Genomic DNA, 20,311 nt, shown 5'->3' with positions numbered 1-20,311 from the left:
AATAAAAACCAGAGCAAGGGGATACTGGGGTGTGAAGGAGTTAGATAAATAGTTTCTTGTTCACCTCCCGGTTCCTGCAGAGCCAATGGGCTCCTCTTTTACATACAATGGCATACCACACAATCCTCCGCCCCACCCTCAAAGCAAGACTACACATAGTCCCAACTACCAGGCCACCAGATTTTGCAACTGTACTTCTGTAATTAGCTGTGATTTCTATCTTCCACCTAGCCCCTATCTTGATATCAAAAGTGGTGGAGTTTTCTCCCAAGTTCAGAGATGGGCACTCCAGTTTGGGCTTGCCTGACTGCATGCCCACTGAAGCCAAAGAAGGCTGGCCTTGGCCTCCCTGAGAGGGCCAGAATCTGCGCTTATTTGTGAGGCTCTGGGGCCCTCTGCTGACTGCATGCTGTAACTGTCAGTTCCTCACTAGATCAGTAAGAAAATGGTCCCCAGAAACCTTCCCATCTCATTGTCATCTACAAGGCTTTCAATTTACTGAAAACACCCACATGCAGAGAAATACGCAATACAGCTTTACGTCATCTGAGCTCATGCAACGTAAATTTTTTTTTTTTAAAGAATTTCACTTTATTTATTTATTTTTGGCTGTGTTGGGTCTTCGTTTCTGTGCAAGGGCTTTCTCTAGTTGCGGCAAGCGGGGGCCACTCTTCATCGCGGTGCGCAGGCCTCTCACTATCGCGGCCTCTCGTTGCGGAGCACAGGCTCCAGACGCGCAAGATCAGTAGTTGTGGCTCACGGGCCTAGTTGCTCCGCGGCATGTGGGATCTTCCCAGACCAGGGCTCGAACCCGTGTCCCCTGCAGTGGCAGGCAGATTCTTAACCACTGCGCCACCAGGGAAGCCCCAACGTAAATATTTTTATCCACATTTAATAAACAGGATCTACAGAACATTAAGCCTTGTGCCCAGTCTCAGGACGGGAACTAACATGGTCAAGATCTGCCGAGATATCCTCTGACCAGCATCGCAGCCTCACCAAGTATGTACAGTTAATCTCATTCTACAGATGAGCAAAGTGAGATTCAGACAGATTAAGGCAACTTGGGCTCCCCATACAACCTGGTGGTCAGGAGACTGGCTCTGGGCAGATCTGGGTGGTCTGCCTCGGCCACTCACTGAATGGTGACCGTGGGCTAGTAGCTCATCTCCCAGCTTTAGTTTCCTTGTCTATGAAGGAGAGATAACAGAGTTACAGGACTGAATGAGACGCTGCACTTCTAGTACCCACAGGGTGGCGGCACCCAGCAGTAGACTAATAGACGTTTTAGCTGCTGCTCTGCCATCGCTATCATCACAGCCTGGGCCTCCAGGCCTCCTGCCTGCCAAGCATAGCTGCAGGAAAACCCTGCCCCATGGGGTCTAGAGCAATAACATGAGTCGGAGGGGCCCCCTCATACAGAAGGTGGCAGAGCCTATTTTTGGACAGCAGGTTACTAAGTGAGAGCTGGTTTCTCTCACTTAAAAGGCAAAGGGAAATCGAGAGAACTGACAGAGCAACGAGCGCATTAAAGAACCGAAACCCAGGTCCGTAGACACTGCTGAGGAAACTGAGGATGCCGCAGGTGAGCGGAGGATGAGCACCTGGAAACAACGTGGGCAGTACGGTTGGCTTCCAGTTACTTTCCAATAACCCTGACCACACAGGGATTGGAACCACCCTGGGAAGAGCAACAGGGAAATTTATGGGAGCCACAAGTATAGAATATTGAAAAGACTGAGTAAAGTTGCCAAATCTAAGAGTAGGAGAAATGAGATACACAGTGGGATGAATAATAATAACAGCTAACATTCACTGAGTGCCCATGGACTAAACATCTTACTTATATTAAGTCATTCAATCCTTATAGCCAATCTCTTAGGAGGGGGCTATTCTCCTCCCTATTTTCACAGTAGGGGAAACTGAGACAGAGGGTGAAGTGGGCTGTGTAAGGCCACATGACTAGCTGGTGGAGGGGCTGGGATTTGAATGCAGGCAGTGGCAGTGCTGTTCCAGCCAGCCCCAGTGAAGAGCGCTGGACTAACAGCCTGCTTTGCCACCGTCTAGTGACTCTGGGCAAATTCTTTAGCCCCAGAACGGTGCAGCACAGAGAAAATACTATATAAACAAATGGTGTATTTATGGATACACTAAAGAGATGTATTTGGTGGAACAGACTGTTAGGAAGCCAGAACTTGGGCGAGGCCTCCCAGTATTGGGAGAGCTGACCGGAGAGCCCCTTGACAGTTCTCCTTGCCTCCTGTTCCTGGGAGTTGAAGTCTTCACCAGATGCGCAGTTATTTGATAAGGCCTTAGCTCCAGGCGCTATGGCAACAGACCACAAAATCAAACCACTGAAATCAAGCAAGTGAAAGAACATTCCTGTTGTGGAATCTGCCAGTGGAATGTGCGGTTGCAGGATACAATTTAAAAAAAAAGAAAAGGAAAAAAAGCCACCAGGAGAATGAGAGTATTAGTGTGAGTGTGTGCATTTTAAACAACTGGTCTTACAGAAACAGGAACAGAAGTGTCTTTAGAATTGCCCTTGGTGAGATAGAACCTGAGCAGCTAGACCATCACACTGATAAAGAGCCGGCCCTCCCAACACACTTGGATCGATAAAGCCAGAACCCCCACTGTCCACACAGCATGTAGGCCCACTCACACCCACCTTTCTGCTGAGCTGCCAGAGCCCCAGGGCAGGGAGCACGGTGGCTCCGCCGTCACTCTAAGGAAGAAAGCAGCAGCGCTAACTGCACTGCACTGCCTGTGTGTGGCTGAGCCGCACCCTTACGCTGTCGCCCGACTGCCCTCCCTGCCTGCGATCTCTTCTCACTTTCAGTCCTTTTTTCAACCTGCTGCCAGAATAATCTTCTGAAAACCTTTACTTGATCATATCATCCCCTTTCCCACCCTGGATGGACCTGCTATTGCTAACAAGAAGACGCCCACACTCTTCCCACAAGGACTGTCCCTTCACCAAATGGCTCATCACCAGCCACCACCCCACCCCTCCCTCAGAAACACACCTTAAATATGCTGTGTCCCCTTCTGGGAGGCCTCTCCCCACTCCTCTGCCCTAGCTACCCAGCAGCCTTCCAGGTCCAATCCTAAAGTCACTTCTATAATGTTTCCTCAACTCCCCCAGGCAAAACCAGTAGTCCCCTCTCACCCACTGCCTCCCCAGCTGACAGGCCAGGCTCTGAGGGTCTCCCGCGCAGGCAGGATCGCCAGGCTCTGAGGCTCTCCCACGCAGGCAGGCTCGGTGGTGCCCGGCTGGCTCTACTCTGGCTCTGACGGCTTCCCTAAGTGGTCGGCCTGCATATCCGACTGGCTCTTCGACATTTCCACTTGGAGGTCTAAAAGGCATCACAGACACGTCTGAAACACAAAGTTTGATCCCCTCACCTCCCCACAAAGCTGTTCTTAGTCTCCTCTGTATCACTAAGGGACACCACCACCCACTAGCTGCGCAAGCAAAAACCCTGGATTCCTCCTTTTTCTTCATTCCCCCACACTCATCCCACCAGCCAGTCCTCTCAGCTCTACCTCAAACCCACCCACTCTCGTGTTTCCAGAAGCCTAAATCCAGAATCACTGCTAGCCTGGACCCTGTAGTTGTGGAAGAACCAGAATCTAAACGAAAAATAAATAAATAAATAAATTTAAAAAAAAAGGATGCTACAAAGGTGACCAAAGGTGACAAACTCCCTGAGCCAACAGCAACCATGAGGGAACACGTGTGCCCGCTCTCACAATGACGGCTTCACAGGCACGTCCGTTGTATGTATGTATGTATGTATGTATGTATGTATGTATGTATGCATGTATTTATTTATTTATTTATGGCTGCGTTGGGTCTTCGTTGCTGCGCGCGGGCTTTCTCTAATTGCGGCGAGTGGGGGCTACTCTTCTTCGCAGTGCGCGGGCTTCTCATTGTAGTGGCTTCTCTTGTTGCGGAGCAGGGGCTCTAGGCTTCAGTAGTTGTGGCACGCGGGCTCAGTAGTGGCTCGCAGGCTTAGTTGCTCCGTGGCATGTGGGATCTTCCCGGACCAGGGCTTGAACCTGTGTCCCCTGCATCGGCAGGTGGATTCTTAACCACTGTGCCACCAGGGAAGCCCCCATCGGTTTGTTTTGGTTCTTCTCATGCTGTTTCTTTACCCCAGCAGCTTCTCTCCTCACGGCAGGGACAATCAAGAAACGCCTGCACTAAAATGCAAGCACAACTGTCCACTCAGAGAAGGACAACTGAGACCAGAGTGGGTGTCACGCTGCCAGGACAAACTCTGTACCGATGTGCTGGCCTATACTTGCTTTTGCTCAAATCTGGACTCCGAAAATTCCTGTTTTGTCTTGAAATCCTCCGGAATCACCTCAAAGGCTACTTCACAAAGCAGCCCTTCAAAGGTGTCAGTGCCTCTCTCAAGGGCAGCCAGGCAGCATGTGTCACTGTTCAGCCTGGGGCAGCCAGTCTCTGTGCTGAAGAACAGATGACATTTTTCCTTTTAAAATAAGCAGCATGTACTGGAGGAAAGATAACCATATACAATCCTGGAGAGAAATTTGGAACTATGTCTTAAGAGTCTTAAGAAAATTGATTCTCTTGGGCCCAAGTGTCCTACTCTAGAGATCTATCCTCATGAATAATTCTAAAAAAGAGAAGGCTTTACATACAAGGCCGTGCACTGCATTGTTTGCAGCAACAAAAGCGGAAAGCCTCCTGCATTTCCAATTCAGGGGTGCATGTGAATAAGCTGAAGCACATCTGACTGATGGAATGACAGCCACCCATGACACATGTTTACACATGGTTAGAGAATGCAAAAAGTGCTTACATCATGTTAAGTAAAAAAGCAAGGCACAGCAGTGTACATATGGAATGACTACAATCATATGGCAAAAAGTAAATGCCAGCCCGCAAGCTAAAGGTGCAGCACCACATGGCAGAGCAGAGGATCAGAGGAATCTGTGTGACCCTGAGAAAGTCCTGGCCTCTCTGCTTCCGCAGAAAACAGGGAACAAAAAACGGGGAAACAAAAACAAAACAAAAATGGGGAAAACAAGTACCCGGCAGGATTTCTGTAAACATAAATGAGAAATGTGAGTGCTCAATAACCGACAGCTGCTGTTCTTACGTAGCAACAAGAGAGCCTGGTGGTGCTGCCACACTCCTCATCACACCCTGAGCAGGTACCACATTATCCCCAGTCTCCCTGTGAAGACTCCAAGGTCACAGGCACTCAGGCACTGTGATCTTAACTGCTTCACTAGAACTTTCTAAACAGACATTCGAGCCTCAGTCCTGGCTCTGCCATTTACAGGTGTGCACTTAACCCCTGAGCCTCAGTGTCCCCATCTGGTAAACTGGGGATGATGATGACGCCTTTCAGGGTTACTCTGAGGACTAGTAAGAGTTTTCAGAGTGCTTAGCACAGCAGTAGATAATCAATGAGCGATACAGTTATTATTGGGGGAAGTGGGTGGCAATCATACTAGTGTCTTGGGATAGAATCTGTACAAAGCTCATGATTAGCCGAGCAGAGTTCATAGCCTAATTACTCTGGCCATTACCACAGAGACAAGTGAGAGACAGGATTTTCTAACTTAATTCCGGATGGGGACAGGGGTAGTTTTTGTTTAAAGAAAAATTGCAGGGCTTCCCTGGTGGCGCAGCGGTTAAGAATCCGCCTGCCAATGCAGGGGACATGGGTTCGAGCCCTAGTCCGGGAAGATCCCACATGCCGCAGAGCAACTAAGCCTGCGCGCCACAACTACTGAGCCTGCGCTCTAGAGCCCGCGAGCCACAACTACTGAGCCCGCGTGCCACAACTACTGAAGCCAGTGCGCCTAGAGCCTGTGCTCCACAACAAGAGAAGCCACTGCAACGAGAAGCCCGCACACCACAACGAAGCGCAGCTCTCCACTCACCACAACTAGAGTAAGCCCGCGTACAGCAACGAAGACCCAATGCAGCCAAAAATAAATAAATAAATTTAAAAAAAAATTGCAACACTATGATATGACAAGTGACATATGGTGAGAAGGCTGCCATGGCTGAGTTAAGACCTAGATAAAAGTAGACAGTGATGTGTGAAGAACAAGTGGGCAGAGAAGCAGTTCAGCTTGGCCAGTGTTTGGCTCTGATTTGTGATGGCCGAACATGTGTTTCCATTAGCTGGGCTTTCTAAATGGGAGTCTGCATTAAAAAAAAAATCCTGAGGGACTTCCCTGGTGGCACAGTGGTTAAGACTCTGTGTTCCCAATGCGGGGGCGCCCGGGTTCGATTCCTGGTCGGGGAACTGGATCCCACGTGCATGCTACAGCTGGGAGTTTGCATGAAGCAACTAAGGAGATCACGTGGAGCAACAAAGGAGCCCTTGAACTGCAACTAAGGAGCCCACCTGCCGCAACCAAGTCCCAGCACAACCAAATAAACTAAAAAAAAAAAATCCTGAGGTTGAAACTACTGCCAGACTTTGTTATCCCTGACTTGCTTGTGCAGGAAGCACCAGCCACCACTCCTGTTGTACAATGCTCCCTGGGGTTTCTGGAAATTCCAGCTTGGCTTATGTCAGTGGCAGCGAAGATCACCCCGAGTAGTCGTGTAGCATCCCCAGTTGCCCTCAGGCCCGGGTGCCTGTGCCCCGCCTGTGGAGCAGAGGGGGAGAAAGGGGGCTCTGTTGATTTCTTAACAGCTATTCCAATGGGCTCCCAAGCAGCATCTGTCCAAAAGGCACCTCACAAATAGGAAGGAAAAACGAAGCTTTTACTTTTGCACGGTTCCCTCCTTTAGCAAATCAAATGGTGTGCCTCGTTTTTTTTTTTTGAGGTGGCTAAAGAAGTCAATGAAACACCTTGCCTAGCTCCCCTAAGAAGGAAAAGTGGGCTCCTGCTGGGGCCATCTGCACTGCCCCCCACCCACAGGCCCCGCACCCGTTCCTGCTGAGGCGCGTGTGGACGAGGCTGCCGGGGACTGCTGAGGTGAGCCCCACGCCGGGCGAAGCCAGCTTCTGCTGGCCAGACCTCTGTCTCCCCTCCACCCGTGCCACTGGCTGCTCATGCCACACTCTGCTTCCTACAGGGAGCCAGACCACAGCAGAAAGAGGGGCGAGCCTTCGTTCACTGGGCTTGGGCTGTAGGAACCAGGGAAGCACCCTGATTGTCACCCACTGCAAATGTGTGGACACGGGGTGGCTCCCCTGGTGGAGATGGCCTGAGCTGAAAAGGAATACAGTGAACTTGAACAGCCACTCCTCCTCTGTGCCCCACAGGCTCCCTGACCTCCTCCGCCTTCAGAACTAGATGCGACTAATGTTACGAGAGGGGGACTCCCACTGGCCCCTGTCTGGGGTCTGGGCTCTTTTGTGGGCCTGGGCCTACCCCTCCCCTCCCCATAGGCCACCAAGGTTGAAGGACCCAGGGTGCAAGGGAGGACTTTTTTAAGTCTGGGAGAGCAGGGCCGCATAAACTGTTCTGTTACTGTATTTTACTGAACACTAAGGAATGTACACTAAACATTACTACTTTGAAAATACAGCCAGCTACAAGATGAACTCCACAGAGGCGAATTCTATTACCTTTCCTCTTTCCATCCAAAACCAAAAGGACAAAGTGACGAGCTGAAAATGAGAGGGAAGGGTATGCAGTGGAAGGGAAATAAATAGCCAAAAGCTGAACCTGACAGAAGTCATGGTTTAGCCACTCTTCTCTCACAGTTGCATCCAAATGGCAAGTCACCAAGGCTGCAAACATCTATCTCAGGAGTAATTAAATCAAATTAATCTCAGGAAAAGAGCTTTAAATGTTCAAAGCCCCATTAATCCACATGCCTTGTAATTAAATACGTATGTTAAGAAGGCTTGGACAAAAGCAAAACATTTTCAAATGTGAATTCTTTACATTCATAGCATTATAATGCATTCTAAGTACTAATCTTGTAGAAAACTATGTAAAAAATTTAGTGAAGCACACACTGTAAAAACATGGCAGAAAGAATGCAGATACAATCTCAGTCCATACTGAGCTTTAGAAAAATGTGCCTTGATAAACATCTTCACTTTTAAGGCTCCACATAAGTTATCCAATGATAATCTCCACTTAGTTTTTTAACTCTCCCTGATCCTTGCCCCTCTGGATCCTGAGGGGGCAGCCCTCAAACGCATCTTGGAAAAGTTCTTTGCTTCTGCTCTCCTGGGATCTTCTACTTTATTTCCTTGTTCGTGTCAATCTTCCAGGGTTAACCTTCTCTTTGAAAATCAACCATGAAAGAGACTGGTCACCCCAACATACTGTGTGTCTTGAAGGGAAGGTATCCAATCTTCCATTTCTAAAAAAGTGTGTACTTCTCAAAAATCTCAAGAACACTACTGCTGCCACGTGGTGTCTGAACAGCTCTTGACTCTTTGTCAAAGTGCTCTCACCTCACAGAACCTCATTTGCTTCTCACAACCACCCTGAGATGAGGTGGAATAGGAATTACACGTCCATCTTTCTGATGAGGAGAGTCAGAGTAAATGACTTGCTGACAGTCACACAGTAAGCAGTTTACAGTCTGAATGTTATCAGTTCTCTGATTAAGTGCTACTGGTCAGAACCTTCGGTGCCTGCAGGAAAGGCTGTCACCATGTAGACCAAATCATCTACAAAAGGCTCCCAGGATTTGTCTAAATTGCTTGGTTCTGTTGGAACTGTAGTTATCAATTATTTCTTAAAAAACACTGTGAGTTGGAGTTATGGACTGAATGTTTGTGTCCTTGGATAACTCATACATTGAAATCCTAACCCCCAATGTGATGGTATTAGGAGGTAGGGCCTTTGAAGGCCATGAGGGTGGAGTGTTCATGAATGGGATTCATTGTAAGCAGAGACAGGAGAACCTGTTCCTTCTGCCCTTTGTCATGTGATGATATATAGGGAAGATGTCCATCTGCAAACCAGGAAGAGGGCCCTCACCAGAACTCAATCTGCCGGCACCTTGATCTTAGACTTCCCAGCCTCCAGAACTGTGAGAAGTAATGTTGGTTGTTTAAGCCACTCAGTCGATGGTAATTTGTTATAGCAGCCTGAGCTACGATGGCTGAGTTTGGAAAACTTATCAACAAAGTTTTCAAAGACAGGGATATCTGTGGTAAAGGAATTTTACCTACAGAAGATCTTAAAAGACAAAAGCAGAAGCCCTGATTATTCCAACTGGATTCATTACCATGGTCAACTGAATATATCTGTCAGGAATACCAGGTTCCAAATCAAAACCTCGAAATTAAGGGAAGAGGCAGAGTTTTCAGAAACCAAAGAAAGAGTATACTTGTATCTAATTTTTGGACAAAGATATTGTGGAAGGATTGTCACGCTGACACCAGTGGATCTAAATGACATTTTAAAGTTTCTTCTAGGTCCAAAAGTCTGTGTGAAGCTCCTCTGCCCCTTGAAAGATTCTAAGGTAAGTAGATCTCATTCCAGAGGAGGAACCCAAGTGATTCAGCAGTATCATTTCAGAGAAGACTGAAGTAGAGAAACCAAATGCCTCAAATGAGGAGGAATCAAGAACAGTAAAAACCTCGTCTTTTGTTTATTTCCCAAGTCCGAGGGGAGGGAGAAGATAAATGGACCTACCCACATTTTCAAGGACTTAAAGATTACAGGTGCTGTCTCAGAATTTTACTAATATCCCTTCCTTCAATCCTCAGATAGCCCAGAGAGAACGTCATCATATCCATTTCACACATGAGGAAACCATGTTACTAAGAAATTGAAGGACTTGCCTAGTTTACGTAGGTTATGCCCAGGATTCTCAAACTCACACTACAACTAACTTCCTATCATACTCTTTTTTTTTTTTTTTAATTTTACTTATTTATTTATTTATTTTTGGCTGTGTTGGGTCTTCATTTCTGTGCGAGGGCTTTCTCTAGTTGTGGTGCGCGGGCCTCTCACTATCGTGGCCTCTCTTGTTTGGAGCACAGGCTCCAGACGCGCAGGCTCAGTAGTTGTGGCTCACGGGCCTAGTTGCTCCGCGGCATGTGGGATCTTCCCAGACCAGGGCTCGAACCCGTGTCCCCTGCATTGGCAGGCAGATTCTCAACCACTGCACCACCAGGGAAGCCCCCTATCATACTCTTTCCCCTGTTTTCTAGCAGGAAAAAACAGCTGTTCTGACAATTTTACTTATGTTTGATAAAAGGTCCTGGCTGTTGGAAATGAAACAAAAGAGATGACTGGAGCAGTAAATAAATATCAGAGAACAGATCTTTGTTCAATGAACAAAGTCTTTGTGTTCTGTGTATTGATTCTGTTCCCTGAGAAAACTTAAAACGTTTATTTTATTTAATTTATTTATTTTATTTTTGGCCGCACCGGTGGCATGCGGGATATCTTAGTTCCCCGACCAGCGATCGAACCCGTGCCCCCTGCATTGGGAGCCTGGAGTCTTAATCAGCGGACCGCAGGGAAGTCCCCAAAACATTTAATGTCAAAAGTTTTTGCCTAGTGAATTTCACTTACTTCTGACACAGCTCTAGGTCTAACAGACGGAGGGAGCACTTCAGTTCAAGTGAAGAAAATGGAACTTTACTGTCTACATTGTCTGAAGCTCTGCCAAGCTTTCCTGGAAGAGTCACGAGAGTATTCTTAACAGAAGACATTCCTGCCTCCAGTCCTGGATTCCTACAGCTGGCCAGTGAGGACGCCAGGCTTTCATTTTGCTGTTAAAAGCACAGAATTGTGTAAAACCGAGATAATTCTGGCAATGATTATCCTCTTTCAATTATTTTTATATTGAGAGAAAAAGTAGAGTTAAAAGCTATGAAAAGTATAAGCAGACGGTAAATGAAGTAGGGTGAAAACTACTTAATATGACACATTCACATACTCAGAAACTATGAAGAAAGAGAAGGAGGAGCTATCGACTCGTTCATTCCAAACAGACTGAACGTCAGGGGAAAAAGTGGTCAGCTGAAGCTCAGAATTCTATGCTGGGGTAGTTTTTGTTTTTTAAATCTCTGTGGACACTGGTCAAAGAAAAAAAGACACATGTACATGCTGAGAAATACAAAAAGGCATAATGAGTGAAAGCCTGTGTTTCATTCCAGAAAAAAAGCTCACTCTGCACCCATTTTACCTTGCTTTTTGCACTTGACAGTGCACTTCTTGGAGAGATTTCCTGATCAGTACTTATAGGTCTTTCTTATATATATATATATTTTGGCACGGGTTATGAAAAATTTTTCTGGTGACTCTAGCAGTGGGCCAATTCTCAATTTATCTATCCTACTTTCTGATCAACAAAAGAGTTGTTTTTTAAAAAAAATTATTTATTTTTATTTATTTTATTTTTGGTTGCCTTGGGTCTTCGTTGCTGCGCACGGGCTTTCTCTAGTTGCGGCGAGCAGGGGCTACTCTTCGCTGTGGTGCCCGGGCTTCTCATTGCAGTGATTTCTCTTGCTGCGGGGCACAGGCTCTAGGCATGCGGGCTTCAGTAGTTGCGGTGCATGGGTTTCAGTAGTTGTGGCTCGCAGGCTCTAGAGCGCAGGGTCAGTACTTGTGGTGCACGGGCTTAGTTGCTCCACGGCATGTGGGATCTTCCCAGACCAGGGCTTGAACCCGTGTCCCCTGCGTTGGCAGGCGGATTCTTAACCACTGCGCCACCAGGGAAGCCAGAAAGGGTTGCTTTTGATAAAGTATGACTCAGGCTCCTAAATGAAGATAACAGTCAACATTACTATGCAGATAGCTGTTTTTTAATCATCTTTTTTTTTTTGCTGCGCTGTGCGGCTTGCAGGATCTTAGTTCCCTGACCAGGAATTGAACCCAGGCCCCGGCAGTGAAAGTGCTGAGTCCTAACCACTGGATGGCCAGGGAATTCCCAGATCACTGCTTTTTAAAGTAAAAATTTAAGAGATTCTGAATTCAAATGTTGACTGAGTGAGAGAACAGAAAAACAAACAAATGAAAACATTCAAAGAATTGGATTAAGGAAACAACCTTTCTTCCTTAAGTGGATCTGCCGTGGCTCCATCCCTCATGTCAAGACCTTAAGACAAAATAAGTTCCTGGGATGTAGCACCACCACCAGGACCACTCATGCCACTGGGAGAGCCGGGGGCGTGGAACTGGAAGGAGTGCCTGCCCTCCCATGCGGCCTGCTTCAGCATCTTGCTGGTGTGTGAGATGTGGGAAAAGCGACAGGATTTACTTTCAGTTTTGAGAACCATGACTCATTCTCCCTACATTCTCTCAATTCTGGCCATATTTTTAGTATTAAAAAAGAAAAAGAAAAGAGAGGCAGATCATGAATCAGGGAACATAGAAGCCCACATCCTTTCAGTTCTACCGTCAAACGATTAATAACTCCTCACTTTTGTGAAGCTGTTTTCTTTCCAAGAAAAATATAAGCTTTGTGTCCTCTCAAAATGGTTTTTCCTGCTTTTCAACAATTAACAAACATTATTTCAAAGTAGTTTTCCTTTTCTCCTGGACTCAGGGTTGTAATTGCATGATAGCACACTTGAGTAAAATAATTTAGAAATGAAGCGTTCAAGAAAATGATACGTGAGGGGGCAGGTAACCCACGTTTGCAGAGTTCAACTGTCTTACAGTTTACTCATACCTTTGAAGTCCCTTTCTACTTCCTCTTACTCTAGAAAACATGGTCAGTGTTCCTCAGAAGCTGGGCAGGCTTTTGATTAGAGATCAGTTTGCTAAGGTTCCCCAGGTGACATTAAAGGCGGCTCCAGCGGCATGAAATTCTCCTCTCCCTGAAGCAACAACGGAAGGAGGTGCTGTCCTCACCTCTCACAGAAACCACTACACCAGCTCACAGGGGCCGTCAACCAAACACGCCCTCGCATAAGCAGGGCTCTGTTCCACAGGGAAGAAGGGGGGCTGCTGGCCCTGCCCTCTGGCAACGCTCTGCCGCCCAGTCTTTTGTACCTTAGGTAAGTGCACGTGCTCGTTCTGCCAAGCTCACTTCTCCCAACACCACCGACGTGTCACATTCGTGCAAAGCTGGGATCTGGGGGCTGGAGGGAGACTTAACTCAGGTAGGCAGACTCAGACCTGGAGGTGAAGGGCTGATGCCAGCACTCAGCACATGGCCAAGCGAGGGCGGAAGCCGGTTCCCCGCAGTCTCCCTGCAACGCCTCTCCTGCCACTTTAACACAGTCCTGTCCGGCTCATACCGCCAGCGCACAAAGAGCTCGCTTTCAAAGGGGTTGTTCTGCCATAAGAGTTTTGGATGTTTCAAAGTTCCGAGAGAAACGCACCCTCTTCTCTAACCCTGTGCACAGACAGTGAGACGGGGGTGACCGATGTGATGTGAAGAGCACCTCCCCTCCCACCAACAGGGTCTGTGCTGGGTCAGCTTATGGTGAAGATCCACCTCTACCCTCAACAAACAGCACAGACACCAAGCAATTTTGCCTGACAGCAGTATTTTATTGTTATGACACCGTCTCGTGACCCACTTTACTCCCTGCTCCTTACTTCTCGGTTATAAGCAGTAATTAGTAATGTCAGTGTTCTGGCTGGATTGCTCCAGGCCCATTAATAATGCAAGAGCAGGAACAGGATGAATGCATAAATGTGCAACAGAGGTTTCAAGGTTAAAAGCAGTAATGGGGAGAGCTGGGGGGAGGCAGGCGGTGTTGGCAGAAGAGGAAAGTGTGTGTGTGTGTGTGTGTGGTGCGTGTGTATGGTGTGTGTGAGAGAGAGAGAGAGAGAGAGAGAGTGAGAGAGAGAGAGAGAGAGAGAGAGAGAGAGAGAGAGAGAGAGAGAGAGAGAGAAGCAGGGAGGGTGTGGGGGAGAGAGGTGATGGGTAGTTAGTTTTAAATTTATTTTTTATAACGTCCAGCTTCCCTTTAGGGGCAGTATGTACGGCGAAGCACTTCTCAGTGTCCTTCATCAAGCTGAGTATAGTTTCTCCTCTCCTCTGGAGTGGACACATGCCTCTGGCCACCTGGTGGGGAGGGTGTCAGTGCTAAGTCTCAGGCACTGAAGAGTTACCAGTGTATGAAATTGAGGTCAGAGGAAACTATGCCAGCATCTTTCAAACACCTTTCTGGTGTTTTAAATGACTTCTCTTATAAAAGGCAATGCCTGCTTGTTCAGCAAAACTGGTACCTTCCCACTTAAGCTTTTACAGGAAAGTCAAGACAAGTGATGCAGAACAGGTCCCGGTCTGGCAGCCAGGTACTCCTTCAGTGCAAGAGACAGACGACGATGTTGTCGCAACTGCTTCCCCATCTCTGCAAATCTCCATCCCACCGTGTTTCCAAGGGGGGATTTCAAAAGGTACGATATCCAACATTCCTACACAGATCTTTGTATTAGAACCGAATGACAGCAAACAAGCCTGCAAATTAGGCGTGGGAGAGGATTAGCATGGCTATCTGAAAAACATTTGCTTAGGAGATGGGGGAGGGGGCCCTGAAGCAAGGTGGACAGCCATCTGTGACTCCTGAGCTGTTTATAGCTACATTACCTTCTAAGCAGACACAACCTTTCACTTGTCCCTCACCTACCAAAAGTGAACTGCTTTACATACTAGGAAAGTAACAACTTTCTCTGCTGGTTTCACAACCAAAACCAGACATTTTAAAAGCCGGTGATAGCAATGCTTGGGTGAATCAGAACCCATCCTTACTTGTTAGTCAGAAATAAGTCTCTGTGGGAAAAGGAAGCAGTTGGAATCAGCCTTGAATCATAGTTACTGAAAGCTGTATCTATTCCCACGGGGCTCTGACTTCTGCGCCAAGGTTTTCTCACTGGCAGCATACGGTCCTGTGTGCTAGAGATGGGGCTCCTGCAGAAAGGCCAGCGAGAAGAAAGGCAGAGCTGCCAGAGTTCCAGCTCTTTCCACTGGCCACAAAATTGCATCACGTCACCTACAACCTGAGGCAAAGCACTCCTTTTGAGGGTGGCAAAGTCAGCCCTCACAGGGATCCAGGAGAAAGGTCTATGGGTTTGAAAATATACAAGCATGTTTTAAAAATCACATGTCTATCATTCAAGTTCCCTAAAAACAAATAAAATAAAATCCTTTTGTTTTAAAAGTTCAGAGATGACTGGGTTGACGAAAACGGGTGCAGTTATCTTTTAGTTGGAAAAGTAGTACACGCACAGTGCTCCCCCTCTCCCACCCTGCCCTCAGAGTAAGCCTCCCCCAAAGCAATGCCCTGTAACCCATTTCTTATTTATCTTTCCACACAGATTTTATTCACATGTTGGCACCCATCTCCTCCTCCTCCCATGTGAGACCCAGATATAAGCATACAATACCCACTGTTCTACACCTTGTTTTTATTTTATTTTATTTTTTTACTTAATACATCTTGGTGATAGCTCCAGATTGGCACAACTGGACCCACGTCATTCTCTTTAATGCTATGGTGTACTGGTTCACAAGTCAATTCTGGTCTGTTGCCTCTTTTTGTAAATATAATCTTAACTGGATCACAGCCACGTTCATTTGTTCACATATTGTCTACGGTTGCTTGCAAGCTACAAAGGCAAAGCTGAGCAGCTCTGACAGACTTATATGGTCCAAAAAAGCCTAAAATATTTACTATCTTGCCCTTTACAAAAAAAGTTTGCCAACGCCTGGTGTATGCCATTGTATGAATGTCCATATGTAATCTGTTCCCTGTTGAACATTCAAGTGGAAAATGGGTATCCTTAAGAATAAAATTAAACTGTAAACGTTGAGAGGCACTAAGAAGGATGAGGAGGAAAGAGCAGGAACTAGCTGGAAGAAGCTGGCATGAAGAAGCAGGCGTAAAGAGGGAACTGCAGGGCAAGCTACAGCCTCCCAAAGTGTTACTTCCTTTTTTTAGAGGAAGTAAGAGGCAAACTGTAGGTCTTTTGATAAAAGGAAATTCCCCTTTGCTGTATCAAAGCTACTCCCTGTGTTTGTGTTTTTCTAAGTTAGGCAAGGCTGCCTGAAGCATACTCTGACCAAATTAGGAAGCAAGCAGGCTGATGTCTCTAAGCTGGTCACCACATGGCCAGGACGCCCAGGCATGCATACACAGTGATGGATGGGGAAGGAGAGACTCAATCCAAGAAAGAAATGCTATTTGCTTGAGAAATTAGCCTTATAAAAATTACACTTAATAAGAATTAGTAATTGTTCTTGAAGATGAAATTCACTTCCTGCTTCTGACAAAAAAACCAGGGCTTCCAAGGTTTCTACAAGGGAAGAATGTGGGAGGTGCGCAGTGGAGACGAATTCTTTGGGGCATTTTTCTGTTTACTCCAAGGGCAGTGAAGATCTTGCGAAGTACCAAGGAAAAACATACCAATTAGCTCTCTGATAGATTAATAAGATATTCAGTTTTACACTACTGAGAAAAAAAGAACTTAGAAAGGTCATACTAAAATAGAATTGTATAAATTTCTATTTGAAGACTGACTACTCAACTGCTTTATCTGCCGCAAGGATAACGTTTTAAACTAGTCTTACACTTTCCAACAAGGTTGAGGTATGCGATACTGAATCAATCATTCACACTGAGCTTGTTTCTGCCATCTCTACGCAGTGATATTCTTTTTCAGGAATGACTTCTGAGTTAACTTTTGATTCTGAGCCAATGAGCTCAGAATCTACTCTGACCACCAGCACTATCTGGGTAATAAAATTTAACCTTGAAAATCCTTGCTTTCCTCCCAAATTTCCAGATCAGCAAGATTCTTGGACATGATTTTTATTCCCTTAGGAATGTGCTCAGTTCAGTTCCAGTATTCGCTTAGAAATCAGACATGTAGTTAGAGTTAAGGTAAGTTTAAATGACAAAGCAAATCTCAGTTCTTCTTTATAGGAAAATCTTCAAGGGAGCCAGGCAAAAAGATGTGGGCACTGTTCTTGGCTCAATCTGAGAACCTGCCCTCTCCAGCGCAGCAGCCGCTCCCCACAGAGAAGGCAGAGGCCCAGAGCAGCAATCTGCACGGGTGGCCACGGACTGGCGTGGGGCTCCTGTTGAAACAGCGTTTTTTGTGCTGTAGCTCAATTTGTGTTGAGTTGGTATCCTGGTTCCTTTGCCAGGCTGCATGGGGCAGGAAATACGCAGCCCCTAGCTCCAAAGTGCTCTATGTGTTGTCAAAATTGCTAAGTGTTTGCTTTCTACCTATTCCTTTATTGACTTTGCACATTTATTTACAATCACCTAAAGGACCCATGAATTTTACAGGTAACACTATAAAGAACAGCTATTTTTTGAAACCCTGGTTGAACCCATCAATTAAGAACTGTATTTCTATTAGTCAAGACTTCTGTGACTCACCTTTAACTGAGTCAAACTGTACACTAATGGACCACTGAGGACATACACAGGTTAGAGAGCTATCCCTGAACCCGAAGTTCATATATAACCAAAAGACTAAAGTGTGATAGTTTCCTCAAGCTGCGTGAACCTGGCACTTAACCCCTTTCTTCGTCTGCACAGTGAAGATGTATGGGCTGTATGAGTCCCCTCTACTCCCTTTATAAATCCAGCGCCTACAATTACAAATGGAGAGAACCAAATGCCAGTAACATAGAACCACCTGGGCAGGCTCAGTGCAGTTCCCCCTAACAGGGTTTGAACTACACACTTGTGTCCCACTAGACGAGCGTGAGCTGTCGATGGTACCCAGGCAGATGGGAGGCCTTCCCTGCCCTGCTTTCCCCAACTGAGGCTGCTGCTCGGCAGGCTGGCCAAAGCAGCGATGTGGGCTCGGCCAACGTGCTGCTGTACCTACTGCGACGCGTCCCTCTCCCCAGCCTGTCTTCTGCTTTCTTACTGCAGTGCAGAAGGCACCACGGCTCTACACAAGCTTTGTTGCCCTTTTATGGTAGAAAAATGAATTGCCTGCCCAGCAGTGGAGCGGAGAGAGATGACAGAACGGAAAGTTGTCATTTGTTGTGGTTTTGGCAGCAAGAGAGTGTTCTCCCCTCAGCCACCCTTGGATGGACAGTGCACGCCAGGCATTCAGAGAGGGAAAAGCAAAAGCCCAGCCAAACTGCTCCCCGATGCATTCTTCCTTCGCCTGGGCGGTAAAGGGATGTGTTTATTTATGAACGGTATCAAGCCTCAGTCTTGTGAAAATGTACCTTTTACAAAACAAGCCATAAAAAGGCTGTTTGTGTTCTGCTGAAAGATTTAAGCAGAGGTGTCCCAGAAAACATGGTTCCAATCAGATCGCATCCGAGCAACAGACTTCACTTCCTTGCGTAATGAGGATGTAGGACTGGAGCTGGGCAGGGAGGTGACCTCACTCTGAAGGAGGGGTTGTGGCTTTTACTGCAGCCCAGCGCAACCTTGGTCCCTGCCTCCCATATGGCTCAGAGGGACAGGAGAGTAGCCACAAACCCCAGATAAATGCAACTCCTGGGAAAACACAGCAATATCCAAGTCCCTGTGGTAATAAACAGCAGTTGGTACCACAAGGCCTTAAACGGTTTGCACTTCTGTCAGGAGGCCCACAGAAAAAAAAGCAGGCCTCCCAGCAGCTGGGAAAGCATGTTGTTAAAAGGAAAATTTAGCAAATCTCTGTATGCACATCAGAGTTAGGGAAATTAAGCCATCTGAGTGAGAAATTAAGCTTAATCCAACAAGCTTTCGGCTGGAAAACAAGCCTTTTAAAATGTGTGGGGAAAAAACTCTGATGGTTACGTGGTTTTTTCCATGTTTAAACAGCACCCAAGGACTAAAAAAACCAAACATGCTGGTACGGAACTGTACCAAAGCAGCAGCTACTAAAGGATGTGTCCAGTGTCTTGTTTTTGGGCTCCCTCCACACAACCCTCCCTACACCCACAGGGGCTGTGCTCCGGGACAGCCCTGCAGGAGGAAGGAGCCTCCTGGACGCCCGTGCCCAGGCTGTGCCCACCACTGGCCCTGGGCTGGCGCCTCCACCACTGCTCCTGACGGCTGCCGCCCCTCCGCTGCAGCCCCCAATCAGCCCTCAGAAGACTGTGTTTCTTCAGGCCAATCCAACCCCATCAAGGCCTTCTGGAGAAGGAAAACAATCACAGCAAGTACTTGAGGCACTACATAAATGGGCTTTGGGACCGGAGGGTTTGTTAACCGAGGACCACGGGAGCACTGTGTGATCCTAGGTGTTGCGGCACCAGACCCGTTACGGTAACTAAACTGACAAGACTTCCCAGCTCCCCTAACATTCTGTATCTCATCTCTCCCCAACTGCCACTCCTCTTTCATGGCTCTGCAAGGTCCACCCTCCTTGCACTTTGATCACATTGTCCCAACATCAGGCCTGCAAATAGCTCCTTGGAGTGTCCAGAATTAGATCCACTGTCCTTACTCTGCTTTGCAAAGCCCTCTTCAATCTGGGCTCTGTTTATCTTCCTAGCGCCGTTTTCTCCTGCTCTGTCACACTTGTCTACTGGCTGACCACTCATGCAGTTTTGCTCGTGTCAGAGTACCAGTCGCCCGTCTCCACCCGTGAGGTCCCAGTCAGGCCAAGACCCTGCTCTTTCAGGGAGTATTTCCTGAGCGCTCTTCTGACTCCCTAGAGCAGTCACCATCACCTTCTCACTACTGAACTGTCTTCACAGGAGTTGGCCTCCTGTCAAGGCCAACCGAGACCTTAGGTTAGGGCTGTGGCTGCCCCTTTTGCATTTCTTCAGGCACGGCAGCGCTCAGTAAGTACCTGAATGACCAAGATTCCGACCAAGCAGTGAAGTCCCGCCTGTCTTGGCACAAGTCTAGGCTGAGGGAGCAGCTCACAAACGTGTTCAGAGAAGAAGGAAGTAACACCGGGGAGGATAAGGGGCAAGACCCTTGTTGGCTGCTTCTGCATGACGGCTGGACAAAGGTTTTTAGGCAGGACTGAGTCCAGAGCTCTAGAGAGGGAAGGACCTGCACGGCAGGCAGAGCCATGGAATGAAGGGTTTAGGGGCAAGGGTGCCACCTGGAGAAAAGATCCAAGCCAGGAGAGATAAAGTTAGGTCAGAGTGGGCGCTGGCCTTGGGGGAGAAAAGAAGGGTTTTAAGGGAGGCAAGAGGGCCTTGGAGGAAAGAGGGCTGTGGTCACAGGACAGGAGCAACAGAGATTTTTAGCAGCAAAATGTGACAGAAGAGGGGAGAGGAAGGCAAAAGGACAAGCCGCTGTCAAAGACAAGAGAAGAAAAAAATTGCGATCTGTTTCACTCTCTTTGGGCTAGAATCTGGATCAGCTTCTAGGGCGCTTTCGAAACTTAAAATGCTTTCCATATATATGCTTCTGATGGGAAATAAAACTGAAAAGTGCTTTTATGAGGCTTTAGGGATTTGATCTGAGAAATTCTCTTAGTCTACTTCTCTTTGAAAACCAAATGC

The 20,311-nt window shown here is 47.2% G+C and overlaps 1 protein-coding gene across 7 annotated transcripts in view; it reads right to left on the bottom strand.

Annotated features, from left to right (window-relative positions):
- The window catches only part of RNF216 (ring finger protein 216), a 180,761-nt gene that overhangs the window by 66,654 nt on the left and 93,796 nt on the right, over positions 1-20,311 (bottom strand). Inside the window, exon 14 of one of the 7 annotated variants that reach the window (XM_036826036.1) lies at positions 11,563-11,690. The exons of the other annotated variants lie outside the window; for them this stretch is intronic. Coding sequence (XP_036681931.1) covers positions 11,628-11,690 — 63 coding nt within the window. The 3' untranslated portion in view covers positions 11,563-11,627. Of the gene's footprint in view, positions 1-11,562; positions 11,691-20,311 lie in introns of those variants that run through there. 7 annotated transcript variants of the gene reach the window in all.

Source organism: Balaenoptera musculus, chromosome 15, assembly GCF_009873245.2.
Source record: "Balaenoptera musculus isolate JJ_BM4_2016_0621 chromosome 15, mBalMus1.pri.v3, whole genome shotgun sequence".
In the NCBI taxonomy this organism is placed as follows: Eukaryota; Metazoa; Chordata; class Mammalia; order Artiodactyla; family Balaenopteridae; genus Balaenoptera; species Balaenoptera musculus.
Note: the sequence above shows the minus strand (reverse complement) of the source record. Positions and strands in the feature narration are given on the sequence as shown.